The sequence below is a fragment of the Bos mutus genome, chromosome 24 (assembly GCF_027580195.1).
Source record: "Bos mutus isolate GX-2022 chromosome 24, NWIPB_WYAK_1.1, whole genome shotgun sequence".
Classification (NCBI taxonomy): Eukaryota; Metazoa; Chordata; class Mammalia; order Artiodactyla; family Bovidae; genus Bos; species Bos mutus.
Window position 1 is genome coordinate 28,972,775 of NC_091640.1, and position 21,506 is coordinate 28,994,280.

Genomic DNA, 21,506 nt, shown 5'->3' on the forward strand with positions numbered 1-21,506 from the left:
TTACAATGTTGTGTTTAATTTCTCCTATATAGTAAAGTGACTCACGTATATGTTCTTTTTCATATTCTTTTCCATGGTGGTTTATTGTGGGATATTGAATATGGTTGCCTGTCTACACAGTAGGACCTTGTGGTTTATCTGTCCTGTAGAGAGTGGTTTGCATCTGCTAATCCTGAACTCCTCGCCCCTTCCTCCCCCACCCTGCCCCCTTGGCCACCACAAGTCTCTTCTCTGTATCTGAAGATACAGCTTTTGTATTTGTTACTTTGATTGTTCTGCTGGTCTCTGTTTGCCTCTTCCACACTGTCTGAGTCTGTGACCTTGGGCAAATCATTAACCTCTCCAAGTTACGGAAATCAATGGGATAGAACGGCAGGGTTTTGCTTGGAGTGTCTGAGGAATCCCATGAGGAGGCACCTAAGGTAACTCCTGACCGATGATGGGCACCAACAAAAGCTGATTTCCTTCTTTCACACTCTCAGAGCTGAAAATGGCATCAGGTACCCAGTAGGCTCCCTTAAGATACTTGTGAAACGGTAAAGGAGTATTTCCATCACTCTTTAAAACACGTAATTGCACAAGTCTGTAGTTTTTGCCAGTCATGGGACTTTCTGAAATTTCTGCCTGGGACTCCAGAATTTCTTATCCTAAAACACCATTTTATTCTATTTAAACATAACCAAATGCCTTAAGGTTGATTCCTGGTATTCTTTTCTGAACCAATTATAAATCATTTCAAGTCAGGGGAATTTAATAAGAAAAGGCAGAACCAGAGTTTAAGCTGCTAACTTCTTACTGACTCTCCCAGAATTGTATCACCTTTAAGATATTTTAAATCTTAGACCCAAACAAAATCTTTCAGTTACTTGCAATGTTAATATTTAAAAACCCTAATTCCATGCCTACTTTTCATGGGTGTAGGTGCTTAGTTGCCCAGTTGTGTCCATCTCTTTGTGACCCCATGGACTGTTGCCCACCAGGCTCCTCTGTCCATGGGGATTCTCCAGGCCAGAATACTGGAATGGGTTGCCATGCCCTCCTCCAATGTATCTTTCCAGCCCAGGAATCAAACCCAGGTTTCTCAATATTGCAAGTGGATTCTTTACCATCTGAGCCACCAGGGAAGCCCATGAATACTGGAGTGGGTAGCCTGTTCCTTCTCCAGGGAATCTTCCCAACCCAGGAATCAAACCAGGGTCTCCTGCATTTGCAGGCAGATTCTTTACCAGCTGAGCTACCAGGGAAGCCCCTACTTCTCATGATCATTGACAAATAACACATTCCAAACATTATTTAAGATTTTCTGTGGCCTTCTTTTGAAAGTTGGATTTATCAGGGAAAGTTGATGTTAAAAAGGTTGACAATCATCAGAGAATTTTCAGACTCACTTTTTCTCTAGAGAATCGTAGGAACCAAACAAAGATTTCTGGGGCTGTGTCTTTATAATCTTCAGAAGTCCGTGAACCCAATGACCTTGAGAGTGTTTCCAGTCTCCACAATTCTCTTTATAATTTTCATCCTTCATGTTGTAATTTGTGTGTGTAAGTAAAGCATCATGAGACTATGCAGATGTATAATTTAAGAGGCTCACATAGACTGACCCCTTGTCAAAAGGCTTAAAATTGTCAGGTCAGGACTCTGCCATATAGCACAGATGGATATGGACAGAAAATCACATCCCTGTGTCCTGAGGACACTTCTGCCCACTTCATACCACCGTCAGATTTTTATATCCTGTATTTGAAATTGACAAGGCAAACCATCACAAAGAAAAGTCAAGCTGCATGTTCTAAACCAGATTCTAGTTTCCTGTAAATCAGTGGTTTTGTGCCTCTTTTTTTGATGTCAGTGTATCTGAGGAACAATGCACGTTTGCATCATGGGGGATGGTACTCACCGTGGCAATAAGTCCCAGCAGTGGGCCCCCGGGTCTTTCTCTTCCTTCCCCTGATAAATTACTGCCATGGCATGTCATGCGATCCAAAGCACCTTTCTTGAATTGGTTGCTCTTGTGCACACTCAGCTTGAATATCATCCCTGAGACTTTCATTCAACACTTATTTATTTATTTATTAATTTTTGGCTGCACTGAGTCTTTGTTGCTGTACATGGGCTTTCTCTAGTTGGGGAGACCAGGGGCTGTTCTTCCTTGCAGTGGCGTCTCTTGATACAGACCACAGGCTCTAGGCCCTCGGACTTCAGTAGTTGTAATTTGTGGGCTCAGAAGTTGTGGCACATGGGCTTAGTTGCTCCGCGGCATGTGGGGTCTTCCTGGACCGGGGATTGAACCTGTGTCCCCTGCATTGGCAGGAGGGTTCTTATCTGCTGAAATTCTCAACATGTTTTTAATAAGCACTTTCTGTGGGCCTGACACATTAACCACAGACATCTTGAAACTACCTGCTCTGGTTCTTAGGAGAGTAAGAAAGGGCTGTCGAAAGATAACAATCTATAAATGAACATGCTGTTGTATGTATACACTAATAAGTGAAACAGACCAGGTAGACAGGCTGTCCTTGTCCAAAGAAGCTAGATGCTCTCAGCTGTAACAAATAGCTGTGTCAGAAGTAAAGCCTGATTTTATGCCAGATCTTCCTGTTTTCAGGTGAAATATCCCAACATCTATAGGTTGACAACTTATTAGAAAACTTTTTCTGCACTGTCGACCAAACATAATGGATTTCTGTTCGTCACTTTGGTATGGTGGGAGCTACATAAGAAATGAGGGTGGACAAGTTCTTTCCACATAAGAAATAGCACAGGCAAATCTCACTGCCTCTCATGTCTTCAGTTATGCCCCAGAAATCACTCTGTATTCTTACATGGAATGTTCATGATATACTGAGGACTGTCAAGAAATATGTCACCAGGTTAATGGCAACCCACTCCTGTATTCTTGCCTAGAGAATTCCGTGGACAGAGGAGCTTGGTGGGCTACAGTCCATGGAGTCACAGAGAGTCAGACATGATTGAGTGACTAACTCTAAAGACGGTCCTTAAGCATAAGATTCAATCACTTAATTTCATGTAATTGAGACCTCTAATAAAGCATTTTACACTCTCAGTGTAAAAATATTTATTAACTGTCATCATCCATATACTTATAGTCTGTTTTCCCCTTTCTACAAAAAGCTTCCATCAGAAGACACGCTTACTCACAGTTACCCCCTCTATTAAGCTTGGTAGTTATGTAATTAAACATGGCATGGAAAACCATGCCTCTTCACATGCAAGCATTCAGAATTCTCTAAATGAATCCCTCTTTCTATTTTGTGAAAAGCATTTTAACATTTCAAAGGTTTTCGCATCTGTCGTATCATTGTCTGCCTCTGCTTTCAGATAGTCTATAAATAACTCATACGTTCTATAAAATTTTAAATGGAGGCACATGTGTGCAAGATCAAGGTGCGTTTTCACTCAAGGTTTGTATGGATGCTTTGAAATATGCTCCCCTGACAGGACACTGCATCCGCACGCCTTTGCTCACAATGTGGATTCCCCCAGAACAGTCTTTTCTCCTGAACCCACATGTCATTCAAGGTGCAAATCTGATGTGTTCTTTCCTTGTCTGAGCATTTTATATTTGGCACTGTACCGAGTTTACATCCCACGCTGACTTGTCCTACTCTGTATACCTGCCTCCCATGTCACCTTGTCCATCCCTCAGAGAGGAGCTTTTTCTGAGTGCCTTCACTCATTAGCTTAGCTGAAGCCCTTGGTAAGGAGTTGTTTAGGGGCGGGTAGTCTAGAATGAAGGCATCTCAACAGAGTTCAGTTTTATTTTTTTTTAATATATTTTTTAGATTATTTTTATGTGGACCATTTTTAAAGTCTTTAGTGAATTTGTTACAGTATTGCTTCTGCTTTATGTTTTGGGTTTTTGGGGCCCTGAGGCATGTGGGATGTTAGCTTTCCGACCAGGAATTGAACCCGCACCCCCTTCATTGAAAGGCAGAGTCTTAAGTACTGGACCATGAGGGAAGTTCCTAGTGTTTGGTTTTAGAGCAACATTTTGAAATCAGACACACCTAGTTTTGATGCTCATGTCAAATAGGATAGCGGCTGTGTGACCTTGTACATATTACTCAACATTCCTGAGTCTGTTTCTTTATCTCAAATTATGATAATGAAAAGACACTTATAGGAGGCTGGTGTAGTGCCTGGTACAGAGTGGGATGAATATCAGTGACCCTTCCCCTCTTATCTCCTCTGTTGTTTTAATCATTCCTCATATCCCTGCCCCTCCTCCCTCATCCATCCCAACCTTGTAGCTGGGACAAGAGCTAGGCTTTGGAGTCTAATCTATTTGAAGTCCTAGCATATCTCTGTGTCTTATTAGATCTGGAGCCTTTGACAAATGACTTGAGTGATTTAGACTCAGTTTCCTCAATTCTTAAAAGAGGATAATAAAACTCAGCGTCACGCAGTGTTGTTCAGAGTATGAATGAGCGAACATATGTAAAGGATCCTGAGCATTGCCAGAGCATGGTAAATATTCAAGCGTTGAATGAATCAAAACCACTACCAGATCAGATCAGATCAGATCAGTCACTCAGTCGTGTCCGACTTTTTGCGACCCCTACAGAGATACTGTAAACAGTTTTGAGGTGGTTTTAGACAGAGATGAAGCCTGAACTAAAAAGAGGACCATAAAATCTGTACTTTCTGTAAATATCAACAGTGAATTAGATAATTTTGGTTAAGCTAGGGATGTGATGTTTCTTATTAGCAGAATTTAGAGGTTTGAAAAATATAAAGTATTTGCCCAAACCTAAAATTTTGATGCATTTCCACATTATACTTAGTGTCTTTGTACATTGCTGTTCAGCTGGCTGATGCTAAAGCTAAAAATAGTTAAAGGTCCAACCAGTGCCCAGGGCATCCTTCTTCCCAAGTTCTTCTCTGCCTCTTGAAGTGGACAGGCTGTATTTCAAAGACATGCCCCCAGAACTGCTCTGGAAGAGAATACACACTCCTTAGCCTCATACCTCTGAGCCAGAGGTTGACAAACTTTTTCTGTAAAGGGCTGAATGTAAGTCTTCAGGGCCTATATATAGTCTCAGTAGGATATTCTTCTTGTTCATTGTTACCACTGTTTTAAATAATCCTTTAAAAATGTCAAAGCCATTCTTTAAGAAAAAAGGGCGCAGATCAGACTGGCCCCACCGATAATAGTGTGCAGACTCTAGGCACTGAGGGGGCTTCCCAGGTGGCGCTAGTAGTAAAGAACCTGCCTGCCAGTGCAGGAGACACAGGAGACGTGGGTTAATCCTTGGGTTGGGAAGAGCCCCTGGAGGAGGAAATGGCAACCTACTCCAGTATTCTTGCCTGAAGAATTCCATGGACAGAGGAGCCCTGCAGACTATAGTCCCCCAGGTCGCAATGAGTCAGATGCGACTGAGCATGCGCACACTTCCTACAGATGTTTGAAGAGAAGCGTGGTCTTGAAACCTTGATGAACTAACTGCTGCTGCTAAGTCGCTTCAGTCGTGTCCAACTCTGTGCGACCCCATAGACGGAGGCCCATCAGGCTCCCCCGTCCCTGGGATTCTCCAGGCAAGAACACTGGAGTGGGTTGCCATTTCTTTCTCCAATGCATGAAAGGGAAAAGTGAAAGTGAAGTCGCTCAGTCGTGTCCAACTCTTAGCGACCCCATGGACTGCAGCCCACCAGACTCCTCCATCCATGGAATTTTAAAGCTTTCCTTTAAGTAAAGGAAAATACAGTTACAACAATTTTTTTTTTTTTTTAGTATTAAATCAATATAATATTGTAGTGGAGGGAAAAGTTTTCTCTACCCTCCTAGTGTCCCTGGCTGGGTCTGAAAATTAAACCAACAAAGACAGATTAACAGGAGAAGAACAGACACATTTGATGGAACTTTTGCCTTCACATGAGAATCTCCACAGAGAATGCAGGCCCTGGAAGAAGCGACCAGAGCTGGGAGTGTTTATACCCTGTAGACAAAGAAACAGTAACTTTGTAGACAATTGATAAGACAAAGGTCTTGGGCTTAGAGTAGTAAATGGTGAAGAAGTAACTAGGAAAATAGGGTTAGTTTGAGAAAGTTTGCCATTTAAAAAATATTAATAATGTCATTTGCAGCGGCATGGATTGCCGTATTGAGTGAAGTAAGTCAGAGAAAGACAAATGTGGTTATATCGCGCTTATATGGAACATTAAAAAAGAGCACAAATGAACTTGTCAGCAAGACAGATATAGAGTTACAAATGCAGAAAACAAACCTGTGACCCTCAGCCGGTAAGAGTAGGGAGGGATAAATTAGGAGATTGGAGTTTACATATACACACTACTATATATAAAGTAGATAACTAATAAGGACCTACTCTATAGCACAGGGGAGTCTGCTCAACACTCTCTAATGACCTATGTGAGAAAATAATCTAAAAGAGTGGATATATGTATATGTATAACTGATTCATTTTGCTGTACAGCATAAACCAATACAACATTGTGAATGAACTATACTCCAATAAAATTTTTTTTAAAAATAATAGCATTTTTTATAACCAAATACACCCAAATATGACTGTTACATTATAAAATTATAAATGAGATCATTTTCTGTTTATAATTTTTAATTTTCTGAGTTTTATATCATAAACACATAATTTTACTATCATAAAAAAGGAAGTTTCTTTGTACAGAGTTCTCGGTCCCAAATGCTAATCTCTGGTGGTGAGTAGGGTTTCCCTCCTCCTGGTTCAAGGAGAGGGGAGCCTTTCACATCAGAATTTTGTGACCTGTTTCAGAGAAGAAGGGTGAGATGGGGAGAGTCAGAGTGACTTTCCTGTTTTGGCTGTTTTTTAAAAGAGTGCTTGAGCTTCAGATATTTAATATGCCACGTTGCCATACCTGAGGGCAGCCTGTTCTGAACCCCATCAACATTTAATGAGCACTTTTGCTTCTGTGGTACTACCGTATTTTCTAGTCGATTTTTTAGTCATTTTGTAGCGGGACCTCCTCTCACTGCTGTTTCCCATTGGAAGCTGATGAGGAACATAGGAAAGCAGATGGCGCACAGACTGTCGAAATGAAAAACACAGAAGAAAGAGCTGCGTGAAAGCAATATTTAATCATAACATGAAAAGCTCGTGGTGGCAACTTTTCCATTATGTAAAATTTCATTCATTTCTGTGCATTCTGGGTATGCGTTTAAAAACAGAGGTTGTAAGTTTCCATCCTCATGCCCATCTCCTATGGGGTTTTGGCCTTGTCTCTTGCAGGACTACGATTTGAGCCAGCTCCAGCAGCCTGATACGGTAGAGCCAGATGCCATCAAGCCAGTTGGAATCCGACGGTTGGATGAGAGGCCCATCCATGCGGAGCCCCAGTACCCGGTTCGATCTGCAGCCCCACACCCAGGGGACATCGGGGACTTCATTAATGAGGTGCCGAGAGAGATTCGATTTCTTTAAAAGGGTGTTTATTGGATGCTAACGGTACTATTGAGGCTTCCCAGGTGGCTCAGTGGTAAAGAATTCAGCTGCCAGTGCGGGAGATGCAGGTTCAGTCCTGGATCGGGAAGATCCCCTGGAGGAGGAAATGGCAACCCACTCCAGTATCCTTGCCTGGAAAATCCCATGGACAGAAGAGACTGATGGGCTACAGTCCATGGGTTCGCAAAGAATTGGACACAACTGCGCAACTAAACAACAGAAGTACTATGGAGATGACAATTTGATGAGAATATAGCTATGTAGTTCATTAAAATACAGCTCTTTTTTTTAATGTTATTTTTGTGCAAAAGCCAATGTGACTTCAGTAACAGAGAACAGATGAGATGGCTCTGATCAGCCCTAAAGAGATCTGTCAACTAATATTCTGTTTTTGTAAATCACAGCCTTATATGTTACCAGTATTAGTCACACTCTCTCCCAAGGATTTTTCCCATGATTACAAGTAATCAATAGGCTAAAGATATTATGTTCTGTGTTTAAGTCGCTCAGTCGTGTCCAACTCTTTGTAATTCCATGGACTGTAGGCTGCCAGGCTCCTCGGTCCTTGGGGATTCTTCAGGCAAGAATACTGGAGTGGGTTGCTATGCCCTCCTCCAGGGGATCTTCCAAACCCAGTGATCGAACCCAAGTCTCTCGCATTGCAGGCAGATTCTTTACCGACTGAGCTACCAGGGAGGCTCAAGAATACTGGAGTGGGTAGCCTATCCTTTCTCCAGGGGATCTTCCTGACTCAGGAATTGAACTGAGGTCTCCTGCATTGCAGGTGGATTCTTTACCAGATGAGCTACCAGGAAAGCCCCAATGATATTATAGTGTATTCTAATTTCATTTATTAGCACTAATACTTGCAATAATAGTTCACTTTCATTTCCCTCACACTGTACCCTTTGAATCCCACAAATGAAGAGAATTCAGTGACTACCTAGGTGACTCAGTGGTAAAGAACCCACCTGCCAAGTGAGAAGACATAAGAGACACGGATTTGATCCCTGGGTTGGGAAGAACCCCTGGAGGAGGGCATGGCAACCCACTCCAGTGTTCTTGCCTGGAGAATCCCATGGACAGAGGAGCTATATTTCTTAAGGTCACTAAGAGTAAGACACAACTGAAGCAACTTAGCATACATGCACCCAACGACTAGAGAGTTCCATCAAATAAGATTAGCAGGAAGAACAGCTAAATTAAATATTATGTAAGTGATTTAAATACTTGTCTAGTTGAGGAGTTTTAAGAGCTTCTGCAAGAGGCACGCTAATTCTCTGTTGAATATAACAGATAATGATTTCCACTGTCAAAATTATTATGGCATTCTTTTATTTCATTACTGACCAAGAGTTCTGCTACATTTAATCCTGAAGTTTTGAAGTCAAATGATTTAATACTGCTTCTTTTGATCATGTCTACAGTTTTACTGCAATTCTTCTTTGGAATTTTTATTGTTAGTTTAAGAGAATGATACATATTGATATTGATTGTGACTATATGACAAGACTCATGTTCTCTGGCCGTGTCCTGGCATTCAGAAACAGCAAGACCAGGATTGGTCCCAGTGCCTTTCACAGTGGAAAGCATCTGTTGTATATTACTGCCTTCAGTCCTGTGCTGATAAGATTCATTTCCTGAAAATGAAAGGGTTAGTCACTCAGTCATGTCCAACTCTTTGCAACCCTATGGGCTGTAGCCCACCAGGCTCCTCTGTCCATGGGAGTCTCCAGGCCAGAATACTGGAGTGGGTTGCCATTCCCTCCTCCAGGGGATCTTCCTGACTCAGGGATCAAACTCAGGTCTCCATATTGCAGGCAGATTTTTTTTTTTTTTTTTTTACCATCTTAGCCACCAGGGAAGCCTCATTTCCTAGGCTTCCATGAAACAGTCATATATTACATCTACATAATCAATCTACCTTAGGTTTTTAGATCCTCTTATAGTTTGTAGGAAAAGTTTTGAAACACAATTAGCTAATCTGTCTTTACAAATATTCATTACTATCTATTCCTAAAGTACATATGCTTCCTAAAAAATATGCTTTTTGAACATATCTATTCAATTCTGTTAAATAGCTAATAGGTTAATTTGTAGTAGACATGATTTAAAAGCTGACAGAAGGCAAAAACAAAGTCTAGGTAACTCCTTTATATGTAAAAATATGTCCTGACTTTTCCAGATTATTTATACAATAGGCTTGGTTAGGGGAATTAGCAGGAGTATACATACACACACACACACACATATATAACTAGATATTTTTGAATATGTAAGCATGCTTGATGAGTTTACTTCTAATTTAGCTTTCATCCTTATTATTAATTCCTGTGGTTGTTGGACTTTCATAAAGCAAGAATTCTGGCTTCAGTGAAATTCAACTAATACTCACCTGAGGGTTCCCTGAAGTATCACTGTTCTGTGGGACTCTTCCATTCTGTCGGGACACTCCTCTTTTCTCAAGAGAAAGTTCAAGCACTAAGGGTCATTTCTAAGGCTGTTTGTAATCTGTCCTGCCCTCCTTTCCATCCATATTCCCTTCTTGTGCTGTAGCCCCACCAAACTATTTGTAATCCCTCACAAGCATCACAGACTTAACTATAAATTAACTTTTCCGACTGAGCGACTGAACAACAACTTTTACAACAGCAACAGCTTTTGCAAAGCCCTTCCTTCTTAACTGTCAGGAAATACCCATTTAGCCTTCAGATGCAGCTCAAATATCCTCTTCTCTGTGAAGCTGTTATGATACCTCTGTGAAGGGTTATTATTAATACCAGGACACTCCCTGGGTCACAGCCCTCACGTGGGGTATAGCTGTGTCAGCATGTCCACTCTCTGGGATGAGGGTTATTTCCTGACCTTCTTTTTGTAACCTGAGCATCTGCTGTGTTTAGCAGCTCCTAGATTCCGTCGTTTCAAGGAGTTCAAGGACTGGGACAGGGGTGGGGCATGCGTCATTTATTTATTTACTTTTGGCTCTGCTGGTTCTTCGTTGCCGTGCGGCTTTTCTTCAGTTGCAGCGAGTAGGGGCTGCTCTAGTGCGGAGCGAGAGCTGCTCATTTCAGTGGCTTCTCTGGTTGTGGAGCGCGGGCTCTAGGGCACTTGGGCTTCAGTAGCTGCAGCGCATGGGCTTAGTTGCCCCACAGCACGTGGAAATCTTCCCAGACCAGGGATCAAACCTGTATCCCCTGCATTGGCCGGCGGATTCTTAGCCACTGAACCCCCAGGGAAGTCCCCGTTTTTGAAAAAATATGACTGGACTTCCTTCAGTAAAGAGAGGAGAGTATTTAGGTTATAAGGTTCAGTTACCCAACCGTTCTAATGGCACAGTAGGAAGAGGTACACAGTAGGAATTTCAATGTGGAAATCTCCTTTCTCAGGTACACAGTTTCAAAAGCGGCTGGAGATTATAACAAACGTGTGAATACCTAAATGAAAAAGTTTGTTCCGAACAACTGACTTTGCACATCAACTTCTGAAATACAGCCCATTCATAATTTGAAAGTTGTCTGCCTTTGTTAGAAATGGCTCATTTGGCAGTCGTCTTGAGCTTGGTTGAGGATCATTCATTCAGCAGATAACTGCCATATAGCTACTGTGTACATCCACTGCCCGTGGTACATGGATAAGACAATAGAGGGCGAGGCTCTCGGTGTGAGTTCCCCAGGTTGCTCCTAGCATGATCTCCATACCAAGCAAACATTCCAGTATCTGAACTCTCCCCGTTGGATGCCCCCGTTGGATCTGGTTCTTAACTCGGGGATCCAGCTTCCTCTCAGGCCCCTCCCCCACCTGCATTCTACAGGCAGGCAACAGAGACCTCTACTTGTAGTTCCTTATCTCAGCTTGTAATTCCTGCCAGCGCCAGGCCCCACACTGTTTTTCCTGCCTGGAACACCCTTTCCTCTTTTTCTAGATATTAGTTGCCCGTGAAGGGTCAGGCACACAGAGTAAGGATGGGCGCCGTCCAGCGGCATCCGCTTGTACCTGCAACTCACCTCCCTCCATTACTCCTATCCAAGCATCCCTTCTCATAACCTCAGGGCCCTCCGGTGGTCCAGAGGAGGGAATGTGCATCCCTGGGGGACCTTTGTGGGCAGACTGGTTTGGTGAGTACACGAATGGACAAGAGGACCGCGTTTGGAAATCATTCCCCAAATGACTGCTAAATCCTCAAAACTGGATGTAAGACACAGAAATGTGGAGGAAAGGAGAAAGGGGAACCCTGAGTCTGTACCTAGAAATGCCCTACTTTTGGACACAGAAAGAAGAAAGTCTAAGGCGTTTAAGGGCTCACAGAAAACAACTACAAAGTGGGTCCAGGGATGTGACAATCAGTTCTGTGAGAAAGTTCAGTGGGATCAAACTGTTAAAAGACCCAAATCAGAGATAAGATTCAAACTCACTGTGTAGACTTGTTTGGTATCTTTCTATAACTAGACTGATAAAAATAAATACAGGTAAAGTTTTGAGTTGAAGGCACCTATAACTACATTTAAAATGCAAACAGATTTCTTTATATCTAGGTTTTATTTGATTTAGCATAGTACTGAATGTTCCAAAGGAAGAAGAATATAGTGGAGATTATAATTGGAGTGTTTTTATAGATGTAAAGAATAGGTAAGCTCATGAGAACAGTTTCTACTTTGTTTATTTAAATAATGAATCTCAAAAATGATAACATTTCTAGACTAGTAGATAACATAAAATAAATCACACATTTTGAATTTCAAGCACAGAATTTCATCCTGTTTTGAGACTTCTAAATAAGATCTTCGGAGGGTGAAAAGTTGAAACTAAAAGTAATTTAATCTCAGGCCAACAGTAGATATTAGCATACCTCCAATAACTATATTAATCCTGTGTATTTCTTTATCTCAGAAATATAAAAACCAAGGGCATATTTCTGTTAAAAGACCAACTTTCAGTCAATATTATTTTAAAATGTATGGAAGGCACTCCTGGAATAATGTATTTAAAACTACCAAAGTTTAAAATATTTGCCTTTTTTCTCCAGTAATTAAATTTAATATATTCTTTTGTGTTGAAGTTCAAATCCAGGTGCCTCATTTAACAGCTCTGTTACCTTGTACAAGGTTAGGGTCCTTGGATGCAATCACTTAGATTTCTAGTTTCCTTATTTATGAAACAGGGATCATAATAGACCCTTCTTTTAAGATTGAAATAATACAGTCCACATAAAGTGCTTAGTTTAGTGACTGTAAAATCTCTTAATTACTGTCAGTATCATATTATCATTACAGCTGCTATTCAGGAGTAAAAACTTTGTACTGCCCTTTAATTGTAAATAAAACAAGTAAAATACTCTAGTTCCAAAAAAAAAAAAGCTGAAGTAAAGTGAATTCTGCAGAAAAGGATATAGTAATGTTGGCACTCATAAGTCACAGAATTTCACTTTCACGTGATCATGATATACTTTTATATTTGCAGATATTTTAAAACTAAATCCTGGCTTCTTCTGAAAGGTATAAATATAAACATGAGCAAGGTGCCAATGTGAGCAAACTAAGCCCAGGACAGTAGTACAAATTACCATCTAGAATAGCTGTTGGATGTCAAGCAGCATGTGCAGCATCTGAAATGAGTACAGAACCACCTCAGCAGAAAGGAATGTCATGATCCAGTACAACCAAAGTATGGTGATAGAAATAAAGAGGACCAGAGAGACTACAGGAACTACTCAGTCACGGTTTGGGGAAGAATTCCAGGAAACAGAAGTGACATTTTTAATGGCCTTTAAACAGATGGATAGATGGATGGAAATTAATCAAATGAAAAAAAATATGACATAGGACATTTTAAACAAAGGGAATCACGTTTCAGCTAGCAGGAAATGAATATGTAAATAACATGGAGATACTCCAAAAGTAAGATGTTTTTAGGTTTGAGGGGATTTTGCTGAATAATTTAGTGAATAATTCAGTTATGGTTGCTGGAATTGAGAAGAGTTGCAAGGGAAAGGTGAAATGACTGCTTCTTGAAGGGTTTTGACTGTATCCTATAGGTTACCCTAACATCCAGCTTCAGGCATTTAAGTAACACCTCCTAGTCTTTTCCATGTCTGCAAACAGCTTTTATGATGCATTTAAATATTTTATCAATTTTAACTTCTTTTAAATAAAAATAATTGTTTTAAAATGCCTGTGCACCGTTTAAGGAAATGGCAACCCACTCCAGTATTCTTGCCTGGAGAATCCCATGGGCAGAGGAGCCTGGAGGGTTATAGTCCTTGGGGTCACAAAGAGTCTGACACGACTGAGCAACTAACACACACACACGCACCATTTAAAAATCATCTTGCATACCCCCAGGGGGACTCCTCCCTTATTTTGGAAGCATTGCTACAGGGGATAGCAGTCAGAAAGTTTTACTTGGGGTTGGGGGTGTGACATCAAATAACGTCTGAGAGAGGAACCAACAGTAGTTGGCAAGATAGAAGCAGATAGAGTCCTGGGGACATGGAAACCCGCTAAAGAAGCTTTTGCCATGGTCCAGGCAGGATGTTCCCTGGAGATCTTCTGTGGTGGCTCAGACAGTAAAGAATTTGCCTGCAGTGCAGAAGACCCGGGTTCCATCCCTGGGTCAGGAAGATCCCCTGCAGAAGGAAATGGCAACCCACTTCAGTATTCTTGCCTGGAGAACTCCATGGACAGAGGAGCCTGGTGGGCTACAGTCCATGGAGTTGCAAAGAGTTGGACACGACTGAACAACTAACACTTTGAAGCAGGGTGTAATGATGACCTGAACTGAGGCAGTAGATTTGAGACAGTAGGGGGACTGACTGTTAGGGACTGACTCTTGGGTTTTATATTCCTAATGTGTTCCTTCACACAAGAATGTGAATGTTTATGGTCCCTATAAAGCATGCCTCCACCATAAAACATGGGATCAGAAGTCTATAAATAGAAGCTCAGCAAGAATTCAGCCAGAGCTGCAGCTTTGATATGACAGAGGTAGCTGACTGCAGAAACTAGTTCAGATTTATCCAGAGTTCAAGATCTGCCTCTCCAGGAAAGGTGGAACAAACACATCCTCTTATAGATGTAGTCAGACCCAATAGGGAGAGAGAAACACACACAGTTTTTTTGTAAATTTGGCAAAAGTGTGTCAGACATGTGAAATGGTGTCCACACCAACAAATAAAGGAATCCCAGGGACTTCCCTGGTGGTACAGTAGATAAGAATCCGCCTGCCAACGCAAGGGACTTGGGTTTCATTCCTGCCCTCGGAAGATTCTATGTCCTGTGGAGCAACTAAGCCTGTGTGTCACAGCTACTGAACCCAAGCGCCTGTGCTCTGCAGCAAGAGAAGCCTCCACAATGAGAAGCCTGTGCCCTGCAGCAAAGAGTAGCCCCTACTCAGCACAACTAGAGAAAACCCACACAGCAACAAAGACCCAGCACAGCCAAAAATAAATTAAAAAAAAAAGGAATTCCTTAAGGAAAAACCAGAGCTTCTGTGCCCCCACCACTCCGGATTTATCTGTGTGTTCGCTTTGGTTGCCTGCCTGTCAAGATCAGTTTCTAGGGACTTGACTATGATCTTTTTAGAATTACCAAAATAGTACCCGGAATTTATATAATGCCTTACCCAGAAAAGTCATGTTTTATTCTCGGATAAAAATCAGTGCTCACCAAGTGGCAGGGACTTAAAGTACTTAACCTTCAGCTCAGAAAGATGGCTTGCCTAAGAATTCTTGAAAAGTTCAGTGGGATTTGCCCTTTTGTAATCAGAAGAACCTGAGACAGCGTTTGATGTTTTGGCTAGTAGTGACCTCTCATGGGTTTTATAGCCTTAACCTCTTTTTTTAATGTAGAAATAAAACATAGATTCAGCAACTATCAGAATGATCAGAAAGCCACGGTAGGAGTTAAAAAATTTTAAGAAATATTTTTGATGAATCTAAAAACTGTCATAGATAGTGAAGTAAGTCAGAAAGAGAAAAACAAATCCCATATATTAATGCATATATGTGAAATATAGAAAAGTGATGATGAACCTGTTTGCAAAGCAGAAAATAGAGACACAGACATAGAGAACAAACATGCATACCAAGCGGGAAATGGGGTGGGATGGACTGGGAGTTTAGGATTGACACATATACACTGCTGTGCTGTGCTCAGTCACGTCTGACTCTTTTCGACCCCATGGACTGTAGCCTGCCAAGCTCCTCTGTTCATCGAATTTTCCAGGCAAGAATACTGGAGTGGGTTGCCATTTCCTACTTAAAGGGATCTTCCTGACCCAGGGATCGAACCTGCGTCTCTTGCATCGGCAGGCAGCTTCTTTACTGCTGGTGCTACCTTCGTAAGCATGAAACAGATAACTGATGAGAATTGACTGTATAGCACAGGGAACTCTAGTTAGTGTTCTGTGGTGATCTAGATGAGAAGAAGATCCAAAACAGAGGGGATATATGTATACTTAGAGCTGATTCGCTTTGCTGTACAGCAGAAACTAATACAACATTGTAGAGCTCCAATAGAAAAAAAGGGGAAATACTTTTGAAACTCTTGATGGTGAGTATAGGACTAGATTATCACCAGTGTTATATCTGTTTTGATATAACAAATTAAAGAGCCTCTTGATGAAAGAGAAAGAGGAGAGTGAAACAGTTGGCTTAAAGCTCAACATTCAGAAAACTAAGATCATGGCATCTGGTCCCAACACTTCATGGAAAATAGATGGGGAAACAGTGGAAACAGTGGCAGACTTTATTTTTGGGGGGTCCAAAATCACTGCAGATGGTGACTGCAGTCATAAAATTAAAAGATACTTGCTCCTTGGATGAAAAGCTATGACCAACCTACTATAAAGCATATTAAAAAGTAGAGACATTACTTTGCCAACAAAGGTCCGCCTAGTAAGCTATGGTTTCTCCAGTAGTCATGTATTGATGGGAGAGTTGGACCATAAAGAAAACTGAATGCTAAAGAATTGATGATTTTGAACTGTGGTTTTGGAAAATACTCTTGAGAGTCTCTGGGACTGCAAGGAGATCAAACTAGTCAATCCTAAAGTAAATCTACCATGAATATTCATTGGAAGGATTGATGCTGAAGCTGAAACTCCAGTACTTTGGCCACCTGATGAGAACTGATTCATTGGAGAAAACCCTGATGCTGGGAAAGCTTGAGGGCAGGAGAATAAGGGTTACGACAGAGGATGAGATGGTTGGACAGCATCACCGACTCTATGGACATGAGTTTGTGCTATCTCTGGGAGTTGGTGATGGACTGGGAAGCCTGGCGTGCTGCAGTCCATGGGGTTGCAAAGAGTCAGACACGACTGAGGAACTGAACTAAACTATTTTGAGGCTATCAATTAGGTGTTGTTGACATTTAATGAAAGTCTCAGGCCTTTTAACACCCCAGTGAAAACCAGGCAGCTTCCAGTAATTATTCTAAGTCACAAGAACATAGGCCATGGCTTTCATCCGGAATCCAGGCACACGTGACGCCACACCATTGTCGCTTTCCAGTTCATCTTAGGCTTCACCTTTCTGTATTTCCAGTTTTGTGTTGATACCATGATCCACATGTCTTCTGTGTTTCAGGATCCAGGCAGAAGGAAAACTCGCCTCTGGTGCAGACCCTTCTTCTGGCAGGCAGAGGGAAAAGATGAGGGACTGATGGAGCATTAGGCTCTTCTGGTCTCCACGCTTCTGTTTCTGTTCATTGGCCAGGGCCAGTCGGGTGGCCAAGCCTGACCGTGGGTTGGGGAAGTCAGCTGGCTCCAGGGTGGCCCTTGTGGTGCTGTGGACATGTGATCCACCCATGGGGAGAGGATGGTGAATCACTGAGGACGGTAACACAATCTGCCACAAAAAAAAAGATCAAGAATTTTGAGAAATTGGAGTTTGCCCATCTCAGGCTTAACAGAATTGTCCTTTAGCTTATTCTGTAAATATAGTCAAGAAAATCCTATCTAAATTATTTATGTATTATATATGGATGTAGTTGGAGGAAGACTTACTTTATTTTACACAGGCATGTCTGGGTTATAGTGTACTTGAGAAGATGAAAAGTGGTATTTAACTAAAGGTTAGGATTGTTGGGGAGACAGACTCGGGCGTGAGGAAGTGTTAGTATGTACTTTTTTCAAGTTTTTGGTTGAAGTCAAGCAGCTGCCATTTTGTTTCTTAAAACCCTTGTTGTTTTTGTTTAATCTCTAAGTCTTGTCCAACTCTGCAACCCCATGGACTGCAACATGCCAGGCTCCCCTCTTCTTCACTGTCTCCTGGAGTTTGCTCAAATTCTTGTCCATTGAGTTGGTGATACTATCTAACCATCTCAATCTCTGCTGTCCCCTTCTCCTTTTGCCTTCGATCATTCCCTTAAAGCATGTCTCCACATTTATTTTTCTTTTTTCAAATTCCAAAGCAAGAATTTTTTTTAATCTAAACTTAAATTAAAAAAAAATTCACTAATATTCCTGAGCTGTAACAAGTGCCAGATCCTGTGGGGAGATACCCTTGGGTCACCTTTATTTTATTTGCACTTCATAATGATTGTATTACTGTGATTACAGTTGCAGATTAGGAAATAGGGCTGGTGCAACTGAGCCAAAACTTGTACTGTGCAGAGCTGAGGTGTCACCCCAGTGTCTGACCTCTTAACACTACACATACTGACCATAATTTTCATGCTCTTTTTCCTCTTCCTCCTATTAAAAAAAAAAAAAAAAAACATATTAGGTATTTATGAAACATAAGTAGATTGGAAGGATTGATCTAAAGATAAGACAGTTCATCACATCTTGGACAAGAGGAGCCACAATGAGCCCACCAAAATTTAAAAAAGCAGAGTTGTGGGGAGAGAGAGTGACTGTTTAGAGACTAACTGTGGTTTATCTTGGACTGCTAGAATGGAAATGGGAAAAAAGTAAATAAATACTTCAGTACAGTTCAGTCGCTCAGTCGTGTCCAACTCTTTGCGATCTCATGAATCTCAGCACGCCAGGCCTCCCTGTCCAGCACCAACTCCTGGAGTTCACTCAGACTCATGTCCATTAGTATGTGGCAAATAGACATACATTAAATTCTTAAGGTTTTATATAGTAATTATGAATTAGCTGAAGATACATGCTGCTGCTGCTAAGTCACTTCAGTCGTGCCCAACTCTGTGCAGCCCCATAAATGGCACCCCACCAGGGTCCTCCGTCCATGGGATTTTCCAGGCAAGAGTACTGGAATGGGGTGCCATTGCCTTCTCCATACAGATACATGAGTTATATATAAAAAAGCATCTTTGTGCAAGAGTTAAGTTTATTGATAGTCATTTCACTCGTTCTTATTTTTTCAGTTAATTTTAAGAGCCCTGTATGTGTGTGTGTGTGTATTTTTATATATATATATATATATATATATATATATATATTTATAATTTTAGATTTTTGGGTTCCACTTCCCCAATATTTATACTGTGTATTGATATTGGATCATGACTTTTCTAGAGTCTGTGGATGGTAGAAGTCACTCTGTTCTTTATTAACTTAGTGACTAACTTTCCTTGTATATAATCACATCTGGCCTGTCTGTCCTTCCTTTGATACCTTCCAAATTTATGTCAGACAGAATGCCACTTCTTCCTTGAACACCCAGCTCTCCGAGCCAATCAGTATTTGTTTTTAGCATCCTGATGATTTTTGCCTAAATTTCATAGTCTTGTTACTTATTTATCATTTGTGTCATACTATAGTAATGCCTGTTACTAGGTTGTAAATTATAGAGGGCAGGGATGCCATGGCACTCATTTCTATGTCTCTTTTTGCCCTGCATATAATTTCCACTAAACCAGTTCGTTGTCAAAATCTTATGACTCTGACTCTACACAGATCAGGGTCCACATATCACATGATTTCATAACCTTCCATATTGTTTCATGTAACTCACTCCACGCGTGATAATTCAAAACTAGTCCTATCCAATGCAGGGTTATACTCATGTATTACCAAACTTCGTTTAAGATCCTCCCTTTCTAGCTTCAGGCCGTTGGTGGTTCATTTCTGTGACCTGTGAACTGCCTTCTCCAGTTAACCCCGTCCCATGGTATGTCTCAGCCTCACTGAGCTAGATTCCTTACAGTTCTTTCTTTGCAGAGGAAACACATCCATTGATTTTTGTCTAACTTTCAAGCATGGTGATAACCCCAGTTTCTCTGGGTTGTGCATGTGGTGGAATGCAGGTGGAAACTTAAAAACAGGTGTTTGATGCCGCGGGACCACTAGCGTCTGCTTGTGGATTCGCTCACTGTAACCCTCTTTTCATCCTTTCCGTGTCTTCCAACTGCAGGGCCTTAAAGCTGCTGACAACGATCCCACCGCTCCGCCCTACGACTCCCTCTTAGTCTTTGACTATGAAGGCAGTGGCTCCACGGCCGGGTCCTTGAGCTCCCTTAATTCCTCCAGTAGTGAAGGTGAGCAGGACTATGACTATCTGAACGACTGGGCCCCGCTTCAAGAAACTCGCTGACATGTACGGTGGAGGTGATGACTGAACTTCAGGGTGAACTTGGTTTTTGGACAAGTACAAACAATTGCAACTGATATTCCCAAAAAGCATTCAGAAGCTAGGCTTTAACTTTGTAGTCTACTAGCACAGTGCTTGCTGGAGGCTTTGGCAGAGGCTGCAAACCAATTTGGGCTCAGAGGGAATATCGGTGATCCAATACTGTTTGGAAAACACTGAGCTCAGTTACACTTGAATTTTACAGTACAGAAGCACTGGGATTTTATGTGCCTTTTTGTACCTTTTTCAGATTGGAATTAGTTTTATGTTTAAGGCTTTAATGGTACTGATTTCTGAAATGATAAGTAAAAGACAAAATATTTTGTGGTGGGAGCAGTAAGTTAAACCATGATATGCTTCGACACGCTTTTGTTACATCGCATTTGCTTTTATTAAAAATATGGAATTAAACAGACAAACCAACCACTCATGGAGCAATTTTATTACCTTGGGGGCTGAGACCATGAGATTGGAAAATGTACATTATTTCTAGTTTTAGACTTTAGTTTCTTGTTTTTTTTTTTTTTCCACTAAAATCTTAAAACTTACGCAGCTGGTTGCAAATAAAGGGAGTTTTCATATCACCAATTTGTAGCAAAATTGAATTTTTTCATAAACTAGAATGTTAGACACATTTTGGTCTTAATCCATGTACACTTTTTTATTTACTGTATTTTTTCCACTTCACTGTAAAAATGGTATGTGTACATAATGTTTTATTGGCATAGTCTATGGAGAAGTGCAGAAACTTCAGAACATGTGTATGTATTATTTGGACTATGGATTCAGGTTTTTTGCATGTTTATATCTTTCGTTATGGATAAAGTATTTACAAAACAAAGTGACATTTGATTCAATTGTTGAGCTGTAGTTAGAATACTCAATTTTTAATTTTTTAATTTTTTTTTATTTTTTATTTTCTCTTTTTGTTTGGGGAGGGAGAAAAGTTCTTAGCACAAATGTTTTACATAATTTGTACCAAAAAAAAACAAAAAAAAAAGGAAAGACAAGAAATGAAAGGGGTGACCTGACACTGGTGGTACTACTGCAGTGTGTGTTTTTAAAAAAAAATGAAAAAAAAAAAGCTTTTAAACTGGAGAGACTTCTGACAACAGCTTTGCCTCTGTATTGTGTACCAGAATATAAATGATACACCTCTGACCCCAGCGTTCTGAATAAAATGCTAATTTTGGATCTGGTGACTGGTTTGAACTTTTTTCTTTTCTACTTGAGATGCTTTGAATGTTGCAAAAATCCCAGGTCCTGGAGTTGCATTGAGAACTGCATTACAAAAGCATGAATTGGTTATTGCGCTGTTCACCATCAAAAAGCCCTTAGCATGGCAGCCAGCCGTGTCCGGTGAGCAGTGGAGAAAACCTGATCATAGAAGGAAAACGTCAAGCCACCCAGGAATCGACTGCACTGAAGATGGTATATGCAAATCACATCAGTGAACTCTGTGTAATTCTTAACAGCATTTGAGCTTTTATTCCCTTCTGCTCCTGTCTGTA

The 21,506-nt window shown here is 41.0% G+C and overlaps 1 protein-coding gene across 1 annotated transcript in view; it reads left to right on the top strand.

Moving 5' to 3' along the window:
• The window catches only part of CDH2 (cadherin 2), a 256,286-nt gene extending 235,097 nt beyond the window's left edge, over positions 1-21,189 (top strand). The window contains 3 exon segments of the mRNA XM_070361804.1: positions 7,248-7,412; positions 19,780-19,934; positions 19,936-21,189. Of these exon segments, the coding sequence (XP_070217905.1) occupies positions 7,248-7,412; positions 19,780-19,934; positions 19,936-19,984 (369 nt within the window). The 3' untranslated portion in view covers positions 19,985-21,189.
• The last annotated feature ends 317 nt before the right edge of the window (positions 21,190-21,506 follow it).